Here is a 17,587-nt window from a genome sequence, read left to right on the forward strand (position 1 = left end):
CTGGGTGATAAAAGCTCACCTGTATGGCATTGATGTCACTGGGCAGGTGCAGACCATACCACATGACACCGCAGATGAGGAATGACCACCCGGTGAGGCCCTCCATCCGCTGTGGCGCAGGGGTGAACATGCCACTCAAGGTTTTGTCACAGCCTGGCTCCATACCTGGAGAGGGAGCCAAGGCAGTGGGGGCAGTGAAGGGGTGGGGTTGGTGACACCCAGTCTGGGTAGGGCTGCTGAGAGAGGGGTGGTGGCGCTGGTCTGCCCCGCTCCCCCTTCCACTGCCTTGCTCACCTGCCACTCTCACCACCCAAGGAGGGAGCCTGGGAGGGGGCTCTCAGGGAGGGAATCAAGACAGCAGCAAGGCAATGGGAGGATGGGACAGACCACCGCCCCATCTCAGCAGCCCCCCCTCTACACTGGATGTCACCAAACCTGGTGATGCCACTGCTGTGTGGTAGCTTTAGGAGAGGAGATGTACAGTTGCCAAGTGACTTCTTTTGAGTAGTCTTGAGTAGTCTTAAAAGGAGCCCCATATGGGTAGCGTTCCTTTTTCCAATAATGAGGTCTTACAACAAGCTTCTACCTTTTATTTGAGAGTGAAGAGAATAATATGTATATGGCGTGTAGATCACCCATCAGGTGAACAGCTTGCTGTAGCTGATTGATAGTACAGTTGGCCCTCTGTTTTCGCGGGGATCCATTTCAGACCCCCCTCCTGCAACAACGGAAACTCACATATATTCCAGCTCCATAGACTTGAATGTGGCACGTCCTGTGCGTGCAGCTTGTGTATGCATGCCATTGAAAATAGCAGAGGTTGCCTCTCCGCGAATATTCAAGGGAGCGGATCTCAGAGTTAGGAGGAGCGACTGTACTAGAACAATGCCTGTGGGATAGACAAGGTCATAACAGGTTCGTTTTGCTGTGCTTAGACTGAGAAAAAGAGCGAGAAAGATCTTTTCCAATTTTCTGGACAACACTTTTTCTTGAGTCTGGTATTGACTAATGTATTTGCAAAGCAATACAGGATGGATTGGGTATTACTTTTAAACATCCACGAGAAGTGGCATTATAAGCAGATATGTTAGAAAGCGGTGAATCTTTGAGTGTCAAACACATGGAACTGTCCTATGCATGGTGGAGTATATCCCAGTGGTTGGAGCACATGCTTTGCTTCGGAAAGATCCCATATGTAATCCCTGGTATTGGCAGTTAAAAGCAACAGACAACATCTGTTAAAAAGACCTCTGATTTGCAGTCTCCTCCAACTCTATGATTCGATGACACTCTGGAGGTCTGCTGTTAGTGTAGACTAGGAGTGGGCAACTGCTGAGGGGGCAGGGGCCAGTTGCCATCCCTGTGTCCCTCCGTTGGCTATGGAAGTGCACGGCCCCCACGTGTGTGTGTGTGTGTACACACACACACACATATGTATGCATATGGTAATAAGACAGCCAGGTTCTGTAATGGAGCTTCTCACTGTGCACAAATTAACACCTCTGCTGAGCCATCTGCCCTGGTTGCCATTTATATATAGAACCATGTTAAAGGTGTTACTTTTAGCTTAAAGGACCATACAATACACCATTCAGGACAAGGCTATCTGAAAGACCATCCTCTTCCATATGGACCACCCGTTTCTTATATAAGCCTACCTTACAGAGGTTTTTATTTACAACTAGACATTCATGTCAAGGAACAACCTTTACCTTTAATGTGGAAGAGGGCCTTCTCTTTTGTCATGTAGAATGATCTCCCCATTGAGATTAGGCAGGCTCCTAGTACTGGTGTTTCTGTCTTCAGGTTTCCTAATGGTGGTTCTTAATTGGATTTTGTTTTAGCTATTTGTTTTATTGTATTTGACTTTTATTGTGAACTGTTTTGGGTCTTGTGGGGGGTTTCTTTTTCAGAGTTTTTTTTTAAAAAAACTAAGTGTGTGTGTGTGCCCCCCACCCCCCCGGCACAATTTTGCCACGTTTCCTATGCTCTTTCTCCTGATAGTTTCAGACCCAGGAAAGGACTTTATTTAACTGAACCTGGGACAAATGCAGGCCCAAACTGTGTGTGTGTGTGGTGTATGTGTGTGTGTGCATGGTATGAGGAACAGTACTCTGAGGTCCTTCTCAGGGCAGTGCAATTCCCCAACCCCTGGCAGTTGTCCAGTCTTGATCTAGAATGTGTATGGAGTAAAGATATAAACAGAAATGCTAGAGGAAAAACCACAGTGTAAATATTTTGATCTCTTCTGAAGATACCTTTATTGCTTACTCAAGTGTTTTACCACATTTTCTTTCTTTTATTTCACAATTCTGACAGTTTGTGCTGTTCAGAACCTCATGTTATGTTTAGATTGTTCAGAAGTTTCCATGACCTTTTGAAACCCTTTGGTGTTGATGGTGTTTTACAAAAGCCTGATATATTTTGTGGTTTGTGCAATATTTGTTTCTTGGAGAAGGAAATCTAAAGATAAAAATACACTTCTTTGTGTTGTCTAAACAGTGCTGATTTAATATTATTGTTGAATTCATTGTAACCAATATACCTTGGAGAAGTACTGTTGTTTGTGGTAGCAAATATATTTAGTGCTTGAGTACAAAATGGCTAGCATTTTGAACTAAACTGTTTCTCATCTTGATCCTGAAAATTAAATGTGTTCGAGTTTAATCTAAGCATGGCTGTCCTTCAAAATTTTCCAGTACATAAGTATTGTGGTAAAAAGCACACCATTACACATAAAAATATTTCAGTGTTTTAGTTCTTCCCCTAATAGATACTCTGTAAAGTATACACTGGATTCTCTTGTCTATCTGTTATGCAAATTTTGATCTGGCCTTGAATTCCAAAAATATTTCTTGGAAGTATGAAGCTGGGTGGAATGATGACTTTCATGGATGTTTCAAGGTTGCTACATAAATGCCTCTATTTTCATATTACAAGCACTTACAAAACAATAATAACCACAAAGCCTGGTGCTCCTAGTCCTGTATGGTAAACCTAAACTAAGTCTGCCGAGTGCCTCCATTTCATCCGGGAATCTCTGGAGTCAAACACACACTATTATCTCACCTAAAACATAATGTAAAGTGATCTTATAGCTCTTTTGAGACTAGCTGAAAAAACAAAGTTGGTAGCATGAACTTTCATAGACTTCAGTCTACTTCCTCAGATGCAGACTGAAGTCTATGAAAGCTCATGCTGTTAACTTCTTTTAGCTTCTCAAAGATGCTACAAGATCTGTTTACATACTGATTTTACGGACTAACACAGCTACATCTTTGAATTCTAAAAACAGAATGTTGGACACTGTGTTGCAGTCTTTGGGTGGGGAAGTTTTGGGGAAAGATAGGCATGTGACTTTGGCTCCATTTACTACAGCTATGCAGCCTCTGGAAGTTTACCCATAGATAAATGCATCACTTGGGTAATAATTAATAATGATAATTTGTTTTATTTATATACCGCTATTCCAAAGATCATAGCGGTGAACAGCAAGTAAGCTAATTAGCAAGTAAACTAATTTGCTCCCAACAGTCTGGGTACTCATTTTAGCGACCTCAGAAGGATGCAAGCCTGAGTCGAGCTTTGGCCCTTTTGCTGGTCTTGAACTCGCAACCTTGTGGTTTTGAGTGAATGGCTGCAGTACAAGCATTTAACCACTGCGCCACCAGGGTAAAAAGGTACTGTATCATTAAACTTCTTGCAGCAGACAAAGGAGTTTGGGGCGTAGGGTGAATATTCCAACCACAGGGTAACCTGTTGATCATTGTTCACCCATACTCTTCAGTGAGCACGGTATTGCTTTGTGAACAAGTGACAGAAAAGGCAATAAGCCTCTTTTATTACAAAATTGATTATCATGAGAGTAAAAAAATGTTGTCTCTGGTATGTAGAGGTGAGTGAAGTGCAGACTTACTCTGATCCGTAAATGATCTCAGATATGTCAGTAATTGTTGAAACACTGTATATAGAAGTTACTTACTGTAGTTATGTTAACATCTGTGTCATCATTGTACAACTTGTTCACTGCATATAAGTGTCCGTGCATGTGTTTGTTAATAATTTTCTTGAAATGTATTATGGGTTCAGAGTTTTTTTCATGGGTGGCTGAGGTCCCAAAGACGCTGCATAAATAATTCAGTTTAAGACCCCTTTAATTGCCCTGGCTCAGTGCTAGAGAATCCTGGGAATTGTAATGTTTTGTGGCACTAGAGCTCTCTGACAGAGAAGGCTAGATGTGTCACAGAATTACAGGTCCCAGAATTCCCTAGCATTGAGCCAGGGCAGTTAAAGCAGTCTCAAACTGGATTATTTCTGTAGTGTGATTTGAACTTGAGATACCTTCTCATGGTTCATATACACAAACTTTATTTCATACACAAAATTATTAAAAATATTGTCTATAAACCTATCTTCAGGTTATGTATATCAGGTATATATGAAGCATAAATGAATTTTGTGTCTAGACATCTCCAAGATATTATGTACATGCAAAAATCCAAAAAATAAAAATAAAAAAATACCAAAAACCTGAAATGCAAAATACTGGCCCCAAGCATTTCGGATGGGGGAGACTCAAGTTTTATAAACTTACTTTAAGTGTGGTAGAATATTTATCTGACAGCTACGCTCCTTTGTTAACCAGTCTGTGTTAATAGAAAGTAGGGTCCCCTACATACATTTCTAATTGTATTTTATGCATATCTTTCTTTCAGATAATGCTGCGGAAGCAGACCTGTGGCTGTTAAACAGTTGTACTGTAAAAAGCCCTGCTGAAGACCATTTTAGAAACTCAATTAAGTAAGTTGCTCTCCTTTTCTAAAGAAACTCTTGACATTCAAAAAAGCTTTGGATGAAGGATACCATTATATTAAAAGCTTTGGATGAAGGATACCATTATATTCTGGGCCAAACAAGGTGTTTTCACAAATAAAGAAGACCTTTTCACATATTATTGTGAATTATCATATAGGTCTTAGGGGACTGAAATATGGAGGTGACACTTTATCCATCTTGACATTGTCTTGAATATAACATTTTTTTCTTATTTATTGGTTTACCACATGTTCAAAAATCTTCCAAAAAGAGCATGTAACAGGGTTTCATATAGGCAAGAGTGGGCTTCATTGGCTTCATCACTTCCCTGGGGCGTCATCCTATTTAGAGCTGCTGCCACAGTTGCAGGGCAGCAACTAAAATAAAACCACTAAAAGCTCAGGGTGTGGTTCTGATTTTAAACAAGGCCATGGTCCCTGTGTGTGTTTCTTTCTGCATGTCTGTGCCTTCATGTCACCTGTTGATCCCATGAATTTCATAGGTTTTTCTTAGACAAGGAATACTCAGATGTGGTTTTGCCATTTCCTTCCTCTGAAATATACCCTACAGCACTTGGTATTTGGTGGCAGTGTCTCATCCAAGTACTAAACAGGGCTGGCCCTGCTTAGCTTCATAGCTCAGGCAGAATCTGGTGACTTAGGGTATTTAGGCATTGATCTTAAAGAAAAATGAAGCCTCTAGATGAGAATCCAAGTGAATGGCAACTGTGACAACCTACAGTCCACAATCTGCAACCACAGAATGCATGGCTTCAAGTGAATTAATACAGTGCTCAGGTCTATGAATCTTTCTATCCCTTTCTCATCTTTTTATTACAATGAACTTTGTGATTTCCCTTTCTCATAATTGTTTTTACTGTTAATTTTAAGAAATATTCCTGTTATGTTTCATGTTATGGTTCTAGTAGAGAATCATTTCTCTCTTAATCTCCTAATCATTCCTAATTATTAATAATTAGAAATGAAAATAGGTAGAAAGCTGACTTCAATTTGTGTGTAGTATAAACCAAAATGTTGCTGTTAGGTAAAGATCATGTTTTTGCAAAACAATCACGTGGAAGTTTATGCAATCTGATGTTTAGTGCTGTGTGCAGATGGGCATCTATTGAAAGTGAACATGAGCTATACTTATAATTCTAGTTAAGCAGCTGGTGTACTCAGAAGAATAAAGCAGAAGGAGGGGGAGCTGGATTGAACTGGAACTTTAGCTAGTAGATGAACAATGAATGATGCCTTTTCTCCCTTGTATTGTATGCCCAGTGTAGACTGAAGCACTGGCAGCCTGGCAATAAGTTAGCTTTTCTCTTGCCAAGAAAATCCTAGTTCCCTAAACACCAGCCGTTAATATGCTGTTAGGCAATAATAATAGGTTGTCTAGCCAATTATCCTGGTAACAGAATTACCAGTTTCATCCCAGCTGTTACAGGAGCTTGTTTTTGACAGTAATAGGTGCATACATTGAAGCAGAGGGCTGAAAATGAATTGTTCCATGGTCATCTTAGTGTCTCTTTATGTCCATGGCATAACTGAATCTGATTTTAATTCAGACTGAAATGTTTCTGCTCCACAGAATTTATACAGTGGTCTGTTAGGATTATGGAGAAGATAAGTTTCTTGTGCTGAAATACTTGCACCATTTTGTAGGCACAATTTAAAGTGTTTCCAGAGGCAATTCATAATGTTGGGTATGTGTATGTTTGCTTTAAGGGGATGGCATACCTACATATGTAAACCAGCAGTAGCGGCTAGGAAAGGACTCTAGGTACAAGCCTGTATCTACTCTTTTCACATTGTATTGATTGGTGTATATTTTAGGATTTTAGCTTCCTTTTGAAACAGCTGGCAGTAACTTTCAATATTGTACAGACTGACAAAAATTGATGTGATGCTATCTACATTCTGCCCTTTTGTTACCATTTTCATTCATGTTTCCTATTACCAGGAAGTTGGTGCCAGGACATTTTACCATTTTTGGTTAATAAGGAAGTTTCTCAAATGCACACACAGCTACCTTCCACTGCTTCCCTGTTAGCCTACATCAGAGGCTTCCCATTGTCCTGGAAAGGGCTGGTTATTGCCCAAACGCAATCTGTCCTCGGAGAGAACTATCAGTAGCAGGATTGCAGCGAGGGCAGGAATCAATTTTATGTCCTGGAGGCTACATGGACTGCCAAAAATACCCTCCAGAAGTTTCTGGAAGCCAAGTGAGCTCTCAGATGAGGCAGTTCACCATTGTTTGACCAGGAAAGGAGAATCCAAGGGGTTTCAGGACTGCAAAAGAGTTGGTGCACCACAAATTATACATATGTGCTCTAGAATTTAAACCTTTGCCCACCCAAATTTGAAAGCTGGATTAATGGTACGGGTAAGATTCATACTGTGAACTTCCTGATCTGTAGCTTAGTTACTCCTAGCTACTGTGTTGCCCCAGCTCTTATTATAATGCTTTAAAGTACTACTTGAGTGGCTTTTGAAAAGGAAAACAACATTGGTGTTATTCACATTGTTTAATGTTTAACATCCTAAAATTACCTGAATGGATTATAAGAATAGTGCCTTTGAAAGTCTGTTTTGAGGTTGTGGTAATTGTTAATGTGTAAGAATGCTGGATAAAGGTCAAAATATTTTTTAAGATTGGCTGTAGGTAGCTGCAGAGATACTTGGTAGGAGGCATAGTGATCTTGGACCCTGTGCATGCCTAACAATTTATTAGTCTTCAGCTCAGGTGCAAATTAGCTAAATATACTCTGGAAAATTTGACTGCCTTGTGCTCAGATTTCATTAGAGGTAGGTCAGCCATGCAAGTAGGTTCACAGAAGCTACTAGCTCAGGGGGGGAAATAGTTGCCCATGTTGTAATTATGTGAGTTTTGTGAATCATTTGTCACCACAACTTTTGTAAACTTTTCCACCAATTTGCATGGAGAAGTTTCCTCTTTGCCCAACGTGGCAGATATTTATATAATTCTTATCTGTGGTAACAATTAGGCTCTGATATACCATGCCCCAGGGATGAAAAAAAAGTAATGTTTGTGTAGGTTGGCATGGGCAACTGTGGAAGCCTAGAGGACCCTAGGAGACCTTGATGGGCTCACCTGCACATTGCACCCACTGCTGCAAAATAAAAATCAATATTTTTGTCCTAACTGCCCACAATGCCCTTCTAGTGGGTACAGGGGCACTTTTATCATGTTGTTGGGGTTTTCTTGGCCATTTTAGGCCCAGGAAAGAGGCTTTTTTTAAAACAACAGAAAGTGAGCAGAAGTCACTTTCTGGTCATTTCCTGTTTCAAAACAGGATTGTCCAGGGGCTAAATTGGGCCATGGAGCATGAAATGTGGTGCAAGTGCCCCTCATGCCTGAATTTTGTGGGAAATGTTCTAAAATAATTTGTTATTTATTTATTTATTTATTTATTACCCCTCTGGTGGCCCAGAGGTCTCCAAATGTACTGGAAATTACCTTCTCCCCCAGAGGACATTTGGGGGCATTTTGGAGCAATTTTCTAGACTCCTGGGAGGCCACAGAAACAGCCCTGGGAGGAAGTGTATGGTTTGTAGGCCACATGCTGTCCACCCCTGGTGTAAGTTATATAGGTGGTCTAGCTTGCTTTGAGAGCCAACAGGGTTTGAGTGTTGAACTGAGACTTTTCTGATCAGGGTTCAAATTGTTGCTCAGCCATGGAAACCACTGAATGACCGGGGCAAGTGATACTTTCTGAGCCTCGGAGGAAGGCAAAGAAACTCTCCTCAGAACAATTTTTGTTAAGAAAACTGAATCACTTGAATTTGGAGTTAATTTGAAGGCACAACAAATAAATGCAGGATTAAAACTATGTTATGGAGACCAGGGTTCAAATCCCGGCTCAGCCATGTTAACCCACTGAGTGACCTTGGGCAAGTCACATTCTCTCAGCCTCATAAGAAAACAGTGGCAGCCCCCTCTGAAGAACCTTGCCAATAAAACCCTGTGAAACTCTTAGGGTCACTATAAGTCAGAGAAGACTTGAAGGCACACAACAACAACAATCTTCTATTTAAGCCTTAAAATATCCATCTAGAATATAAAACCTTTGAGAATGTAAAACTTCTGTTTTTAGTGGATCATGTTCTCCTCCCAACCCCAATTGCATAGGGAGCTCATAGCAACAATTACATACTATGAAGTGGTTTGGAATTAACCAACTTTTTGTGAAATAAAACATGTTATTTTAAAGTGCAACAAGAACCTTTCTGCATTTTGCTGCAACAAACTAAGACAGCTCCCTCCAACTCTGAAAAATATATACAGTAGTGTCCTTTGTACTAGGATATATAATGCTCTCAGGTGATGATTTTTGTCTTGGTTGCAATATACTGTATATACTCATATGTAAGTCTATAAATTTTAGTCTAAAAATTGACCCCAAAAACCTGGGTCGATTTATCCATCGATCAATGTAAGTACGGTACTTTAACACTCATTTTAAAAGGGAACCATCTCCTGGTGAAATAGAAGAGCATGATCTGTCATGGAAGCACTGACACCCATCAATTCTCTCATCCAGCCTTTAAGTATGATCACAAACAGTTATGCCTGCTGGAATTTTGCAAGTTCTTTGGCATTGTTTTCCTTTGCTTCATCCTTTAGATCCTTTGTTACATTCCTGTAAGTTTTACACTCAGGTCATATCAAAATCCGTTATTTTAGCCCCCAAACTTGCCCTTGATTTATACATGAGGTCGGCTTATAATTGAGTATATACGGTACTTATATGGATATTGTTGTGGCCTTGGCTAAGTGACACTCCCCTCCCATCCTTTCTGTGTCATCTCTGGCTTGTTTGTTTTTGACACTTCATTATGTACTAAAACACTTCAGACACAAAACAGTTATTGAGGCCATCCCATGTGAGTCTGACCATAACTGTAAATCATGGTGCTGGAGTAGCCTTCACTGACTGTGGTATTCAGTTTGTATATGTTGGCTTTCTATTTCCATAGACACAGACTGCCTTTCAGTATGTGTTTCTCACTGAAGATGGGTAGGATTTGTTTTCTGGCATGACTAGATAAAATCAGTGGACTTTCTCTAACTAAATATTAAACCCTGACTTAAAACATATGACACTTCTTGGGTTAAATCACTGTAGTTAGCAAAAAGTAGCTTTTCTTTTTTATGTCTGAATTTGTTCCATTTTTTAAACAAATACATTTCTGTCTTATTTAATAGTTATTTATTTTCCTCTGGGTATTCAGAGCTTGTGCCTAATCCCACAAAAGTCTTCAGCTGCTTAGTAACAAATTATGCTTGATACAACAAAGTAGAGAGCAAGAACAGTTCGTTTGGGAAGTCATTTGAGTTTCATAAGGAAACATAGGGTCCGTGCAGACAGGCCAAAATAAAGCTGCTTCGAGTCACTTTGGAGGTATGCTGTTTCAATGATGCATGTGTCCTGAGAGTCCGGAAGCCGCACCAAAGCTATGCTGCAGTCCTTAGGACCGGAGCGTGGCTTTGGCACGGCTTTGGGACTCTTAGGACGCATGCATCATTGAAACAGCATACCTCCAAAGTGACCCGAAGCAGCTTTTATTTTGGCCTGTCTGTATGGGACCAAAGTTAGTTTTCTTCTTACTGGGGTTTTTTTTTTTTTTAAGTATACATTTTCATCCATACAACCATGCAGTGTTGGTTTGCAAGTTCTTTGGCATTGTTTTCCTTTGGAAATTCGGGAGCTTGGAAATGTGATTAATTTACTCTTTTTTGAAATGTAAAAGTGAGAAACAAAAAGATAACCCAAAGAAATCTATGGAAATATGACAACTGTTTTGAGCATTTGAAGAAAAGCTTGGTAGTAATCTTGGTGTTGCACCTGAAAGTGACAGCCTAAGATAGTGATGGTGAACCTTTTAGAGGCCGAGTGCTCAAACTGCAACCCAAAACCCACTTATTTATTGCAAAGTGCCATGTCCCTCTGGCTTTCTAATAACAAACTCTAGCAAACTCTGTGCTGGGGCAACAGCACATTTTCTCACAGAGAGGGCTCACACAAGGCAACTTCCTTCCCCTTCCCCTTCCCCCATAGCACTCTGGCCTGCCTTTCTCAGGTGGGTTCCTAGATTTGGAGAGACATGGACTCTTGCAAGGGGGAGAGGTAATTAATCCTTCTGACAGGTATTGCATTGATGAACACCTTTAAGATAACTCAGGATAATTATAAATGCAGACTACATATTGCAATGCAATTAGTTTATAAGAATGTTCTCGTTTGTATTTCATTATATGCAATGGAAGTTTAAGTTCTATATGCCGAAGCGCTCTAAATTCATGTTCTCTTATAAAATAATTAATACAAGAAATCCACTTGAAAAGGTCTTTCCTGGTGGCATCTCATTCCTGCTTTCATCCTTTGACATTTTCCCTGCATCAGTCTGACCTTGAGTTGATGGTCTGATATTTAGACGTAATGAACCAGTTGCACTGTGGCAATCAAACGTATGGTCTTCCCTTTTCTTCTCAGATAAAATATTTTATGAGTTTGTTGTGATAGCAGATTCAGAAATGATATGCTGGAACTTCATCATTTGTGGAGAACTCTTAGTGTTCTAAGTGCTCTAAAGCATATTTTCCCCCTAATATTTTAAAACTAATATTTTCTGCTTTGCTGACACTGTCTATGGCAGTATTTGAGTGTGAGGGCCAGACTTCCTCTAAAAAATAAAATAAATGTTTCTTCCTTCAATTCAGGTTTGTTCAGGCTATAATGCCTCAGCTTAATCCTAATGAATAAAGCATTTCTTTATTATGTACAGCTGTTGTGAACTTTCACTGACAGTTACTTTAAGGTCACTTGTCATACTCAGAGAGATGACTGACTTTGAACTGTGAACTCTTTTCTCCTCTGTCCCATTGATATCTGTTTCCTGAAATCAGTTTCAAAGATCATTGAAAAGAGGGAGGGAGACAGTAATTAAAAGGGGAGAGCATGCCAAGTCGTTGTTAGTTAGTTATCTGACAAATGTCGCAGATACCTGATACTATAGACTTCAAAATGCCTTGGTAGATGGCACCATCATAAGTCACCTTCATTATAACAGTTTCCTTTAGAGTTATTTTCAATTTCTAAAACAGATATGCATGAAAATACCAGATATTGTTGCATGTGAAACTTTTGAAATTTCTCTTCATTGTTAGTGAGAGATTAGTTGAGACTATAACTCATAGTGTATCTCTGTTGTTACCTGCATTGTTGAACAAGTTGCACCATTTTTAGGTAAGTGGCTAAATTTTGTTTAGTAAACAAACACTGTGAAATCTCTGTGAAGGAGAAACACTGGGTACAAGATGTGCCACTAGGCAAGGAAGTCTGATGTCTTTAATCCCAATGCTGCATGTTTCAGAATAAATGTATCACAGGCTGGTACATGGAATCAAATACTACCTTGAGGCTCTTTCTTTCAGTCATCCACCCCTACCTAATCTTATGAATGAAACCTGAGCCATCTGCTTGACAGATGGTGTAGGCAGGTAGGTAACCAAAGGAATTGTGTGTTTTTCTTGCAGATAAAGTTGTGCTTACCATATGCACTTTGTTTACCAAGTGCCAGTGAAGTCTTTAAAGGAGAGGCTTTATACCATCTGGGCTAGAGAGTCATAACTGGAAGCAAGGCAGTTAGATCTATACAAAATGCCTTACTGGATCATTTATGACTAATTAATGGGCTGACTAATTCATATTGCTCAATAATGGGTGGTGCCTTCAGTTCACAAAAGCAGATGTGAATAACGATCTCCTCCCTCTTTAATCTATAAAACAATCTTTAAAAAAAAAACTGAGCCTAAAGCCTTCCAAAATACTGACTGTGCAGTTAACCTAAAATTAGATGATACAGGTTTTGTACAGTTTTGTTAAAACTGTTAAATCTGACCTTAAGTTTTTCACTACATTGGATAGGAAGATGAACCTTGTTTTCATTCTTCCTATTCTTCCCCACCCTGATTGTATGTTTTATCATTGGGCTTATGTTCACACCCAAAGGTATGGTATGTAGAAATGTGGCAGACTTTAAACTAAATGGAGGTGGGAGCCCATTGATACCTGTCTAAATATATGTTCAGATTTAATTCTTAAAGGCTGATTGTAGTAAAATAAATATCCAAATAACAGAAGAGCTCTCTCTCTCTCTCTCTTTCTCTCTTTTTTTCTCTCACACAGAGGTGAAGTTGCAAATGATTATAATTCCAGCCAAAAAACAACAGTTGTAGAACAATCATGGACTTTCTTGGCAGGTTTTGCACAAGTTCTGGTGTGGAAAAGAAGGCTTTCAGTATTATTGTGCATTCTTTAGCTTTACTGGTTTTATATTCTGTGTGGCATTGGCAGAGGGAGACTCATTCGGAAGTGGTGCATGAGGAGACCCCATTAGCTTAGGAGATTCCTTGGCTAAAGGAATCAAATTAACCAGGCAGATCAGCTGGCTATGTTCCCTAAGATTCCATAGGTTATGAGTCTCAAAACCAAGACATATATTGGCAAGATATAGCATAGAAAGGTTGGAACATCACAAATATTTTGTGTTTTCCATGAAAGAGACACCATTATAGTTGGCCTTCCGTATCCAAGGACTCTTTATCCATGGATTCAAGCATCCACAGCTTGAAAATATTATTTTAAAAATATAAATTACAAAAAAGCAAATCTTGATTTTGCCATTTTGTATAAGGGACACCATTTTACTATCCATTGTATTTAATGGGACTTGAGCATCCATGGATTTTTGCACTTACAGCGGGTCCTGGAACCAAACCCCCCAAAATACTAAGAGCCCACTGTATTCTGTACAAATTTCTAATGAGTTGCTTGCTCTTGTAATTTGATATTAGTTCAGCCTTTTATCTTGGCGAGCAGGTGATAAATGTTCTCCTTCATCCCAATTATGAGAGGAAGAGTTTTAAAACCAATTGAACTGTTGGCTTTGTAACGTTCTTAACTGTTGCTGTCTTCTAAGGTTACATTCTTCCTCCAATGATTGGCTTTGAATCTGACTTTGTTTTTAAGCACTGGCTTACATAGATCCGCACATGAAAGGTGTATGCCATAAAGATGTTCTAGGCCATCTGTTGCTAGAAGAATGTTCCCAATAAGCCACCTGGTGTTTCAGCAAGGATTTGTTCCTGATAAGCCCTGGTTTACTTAATAAACAATAATATAGAGGGAGTAAAGGGGAGAAGACAGGCCAAAGCTTTCTCTCTTGTTACACAATTTTGAATAATATCATTCAGATCGTTATTGCCTTCTTTTTGTGCTTCATCTATCATTAAAGCAATTTTCTGTTCACTTTGAAAACTGAAGATGATGAGTAATGTTAAACAAAAGGAATCACACAATGATTAGTATAATGTTCTGTGCAGTATGTGATTTAATTTGAAGCACTAGATAGCCACCTGCTGTAGTTTTGTCTAAGCTGCAATCTGGCAAGAGAGACTGTGCTGTTTTGGATCTCTCTTTATTTGTCATGTCTTTAGAACCATCTGACTCGGCTGTAAACTACCATGATGAAATGCTTAGCTACTGAGTGTTTATACAAATAAAAACAGAGCTCCTTTTTCTTTTTGCACAATCATAACATGGTTTTAGCATGTTGATACAACATTTTAAGTTTATCAAAAGCTAACTTGTATTGTTTTCTGGATCTCTAAAATAAGAAAAGGATCCTGTTAGCTTTAAGGAGTCAGATTAGCAGTCTAGATTTGGCAAATGCTTGTTCTGTTGCTGGATGGCTCTATCTGTAGTTAAGTGAGAAATATGAGGGCTATTGGCCCAGTGTAATCTGCTTTGTGTTGAACAATGTGAACAGCTAGGTGTGAGGATAGAATAATATAGAGTAGATCAAATGCCAAACCTTTAGGCTTCCTGTGAGCAATTTATTTTTAAAAAGGAAAAAATGCAAACATTAAGTGACTAGGTGATAATGAAGCAACAGTGTCAGTATTGAGCTATGTTTCCCATGGTACTGACAATCTTTTGAAAGGAAGAATAAGTTAAGAATCAAACCATATAGATTGTCAGGGTATAAAAAGAAAATTACCTTGTACCAAGTCAGACCTTTCATCCACCTATTCCAGTATTGTAGTGGCACTCCATGTTTTCAAAGAGGCCCCACCTTATCTAGAGATTCTAGAACTAGAAACTTCTTTGTGCAAGGCCACTAAACTATAGCCTTTCTGGTAGATACGTTCTTAAATGATCTTTGAGGAATTTAGAGATGCTTGCATGTGTTGAAAAAAGGAATTCTAAGCCTTTCTTATAGAGCCAGAGTGGTTTGAGTGTTGAACTATGACTCTGGAGACTACAGTTTGATTCCCAGCTTGGCCTTGAAACCTACTGGGTGACTTTGTCACATGCTCTCAGCCTCAGGGGAAAGCAATGGCAAACCTCCTCTGAACCAATCTTGCCAAGAAAACCTCATGATATGTTCTCCTTAGGTGGGAAATGACTTGAAGACACATAACACACACAAGCCTTTCTTCTATGCATTTTTTAAAAGAATATTTGTTTTCCTTACAGCATAAAAAATACCATGGTACCTTTCCCCCAAAATTCACTTATCTATTCAGTTGACACAACATAAATAATCAAGATAAAACATGTACATAAAATAGTAATAAGTATAAAGTGTGTGTGTATGATTTTTAACTTTTGTATTTTGTGAATTTTAATTGCTATATAAACTCATGTATAAGTCTAGAAATTTTAGTCAAAAAATTGACCCAAAAAAATCTGGGTTGACTTATCCACAGGTCAATGCAAATGCTGTACTTTAACTCCTATAAAAAAAGGAACCATCCTCTTCTCTTATTAGAGTGGTGAAAGGCAAAAGTGTAGTCCATCCCAGGAGCACCTAAAAGAAGCACTGAGCCCTCTACTCTCTCTGCTGTGGTGCCATCTCTGGCCTTTTTGAATGCCTAAGTCAGAAAATGGTGGCAGTGGCAGCTCTTTGTCATTTCTCCTCAAAGGAGCTCTGAGCGGCTTTGAATAAGATATTTATGTATGTTTGTCAGCTTTTCTGGGTTAAAATCAGACAAAGTAATCATGTTAAAGTTAAATGCTGTATTAACTGCTAACATAGGGCCCAAACAGACAGGCCAAAATAAAGCTGCTTCGAGTAACTTTGGACGTATGCTGCTTAAACGACACGCGCATCTTAAGAGGCCAGAAGCTACACCAAAGCTGTGCTCCAGTCCTTAGGACTGGAGTGTGGCTTTGGTGCAGCTTCCAGCCTCTTAGGATAGATGCATCATTTAAACAGCATACCTCCAAAGTGACCTGGAGCAGCTTTACCGTATATACTTGACTATAAGTTGACCTCATGTATAAGTCGAGCTCAAGTTTTGGAGGCAAAATTATGGATTTTGATATGACCCTTGGATAAGTTGAGGGTAAAACTTAGGGGCATGTAACAAAGGATCTAAATGATGAAACAAAGGAAAACAATGCCAAAGAACCTGCAAAATTATGGCTGGCATAACTGTTTTAACTCATACTAAAGTCTGGATGGAAGAGAGAGTAGAGGGAGGTCAGTGCTTCTAGGACAGATTGCACTCTTGCCTTATATCAGGGGATCTTTCCCTTTGTAATAAGAGTTAAAGTTTAATATTTACATTTGATCCATGGATAAGTCAACCTGGGATTTTTGGGTCAATTTTTTGACTAAAATTTCTTGACTTACATGAGTATATACAGTATTTTGGCCGGTTTGGGCCCATAATTACCGTTTTCTTTGCTTAGCCTTTTCACACTTTTTGACATGTGTACATGTTTTCTTAGCCCCATTTGTGACTGGCTGCCTCCCTTACACATCGCATAGCCATGATTTACAATACTTCCCTCCTCATCCACGCTGCCTTTAGCATAAGCACAGTTATGACTGCCTAAAATTTGTAAGTTCTTTGGCATCATTTTCCTTTGCTTCATCCTTTACATCCTTTGTTATTATATGCCTTTAAGTTTTATCCTTCAGTTATCCATGGCTCATATCAAAATCCATAATTTTGGTCCAAAACTTGACTTATACATGAGGGTGACATATAGTTGAATATATACAGTATGTGTTTTTTCTCTGTTGTAAGCCACCTTGAATCCCAGTCTGAGGGTGAAAGGCAGAGAGAGAGAAAGGTCTGTCCTTTATTTTTGCAAGCTATGAGCCTTGGAGTCCTGGGGGTGAAGGGCAGAGAGAGAGAAAGGTCTGTCCTCCTTTTTGCAAGGTATGAGCCTTGGGAATCCTGGGGGTGACAAGCAGAGAGACAGTGGGGGTCTGTCCTCCTTTTCGCAAGCCATGAGCCTTGGAGATGCTTCTAGTAAGGGGAAGAGTGTGTGTGTGTGCGTGCGCGCACGTGTCGAGGTTTGTTTCCCCTTTTCCATGCTGAGACTGATGCTTGGGGGAGGTCCAGAGAGGGAGATATAGGAAGGGAAGTGGTGCTTTGTTTTCCCTCCTTTAGATCTTTTGTAACATCCTCCAGTGTTTGCCCCTCGACTTATCCACAGGTCATATCAAAATTCATGATTTTGGATCCAAAAACTGCCCTCGACTTATACATGAGGTCGACTTATACATGTGTATATGCAGTAAATAAAAGTAATAATTATTTATTTATACCCTGCTCTTCAGCCAAGGCTATCAGAGCAGCTTACAATTTGTTCATTAGACATATCATAATCATATTTGTTCATTTCTAATTTTTAGAATTTTTTTCTAAAAGGGGACAACATAATTTT

The 17,587-nt window shown here is 39.4% G+C and overlaps 1 protein-coding gene across 4 annotated transcripts in view; it reads left to right on the forward strand.

The window, feature by feature from the left end:
* CDKAL1 (CDK5 regulatory subunit associated protein 1 like 1) overlaps positions 1 to 17,587 on the forward strand; it is a 332,139-nt gene that overhangs the window by 53,324 nt on the left and 261,228 nt on the right. For all 4 annotated transcript variants that reach the window (XM_042462008.1, XM_042462010.1, XM_042462009.1 and 1 more), the window contains one exon: positions 4,716 to 4,800. In XM_042462008.1, coding sequence (XP_042317942.1) covers positions 4,716 to 4,800 — 85 coding nt within the window. The remainder of the gene's footprint in view (positions 1 to 4,715; positions 4,801 to 17,587) is intronic.

The sequence above is a fragment of the Sceloporus undulatus genome, chromosome 4 (assembly GCF_019175285.1).
Source record: "Sceloporus undulatus isolate JIND9_A2432 ecotype Alabama chromosome 4, SceUnd_v1.1, whole genome shotgun sequence".
NCBI lineage: Eukaryota > Metazoa > Chordata > Lepidosauria > Squamata > Phrynosomatidae > Sceloporus > Sceloporus undulatus.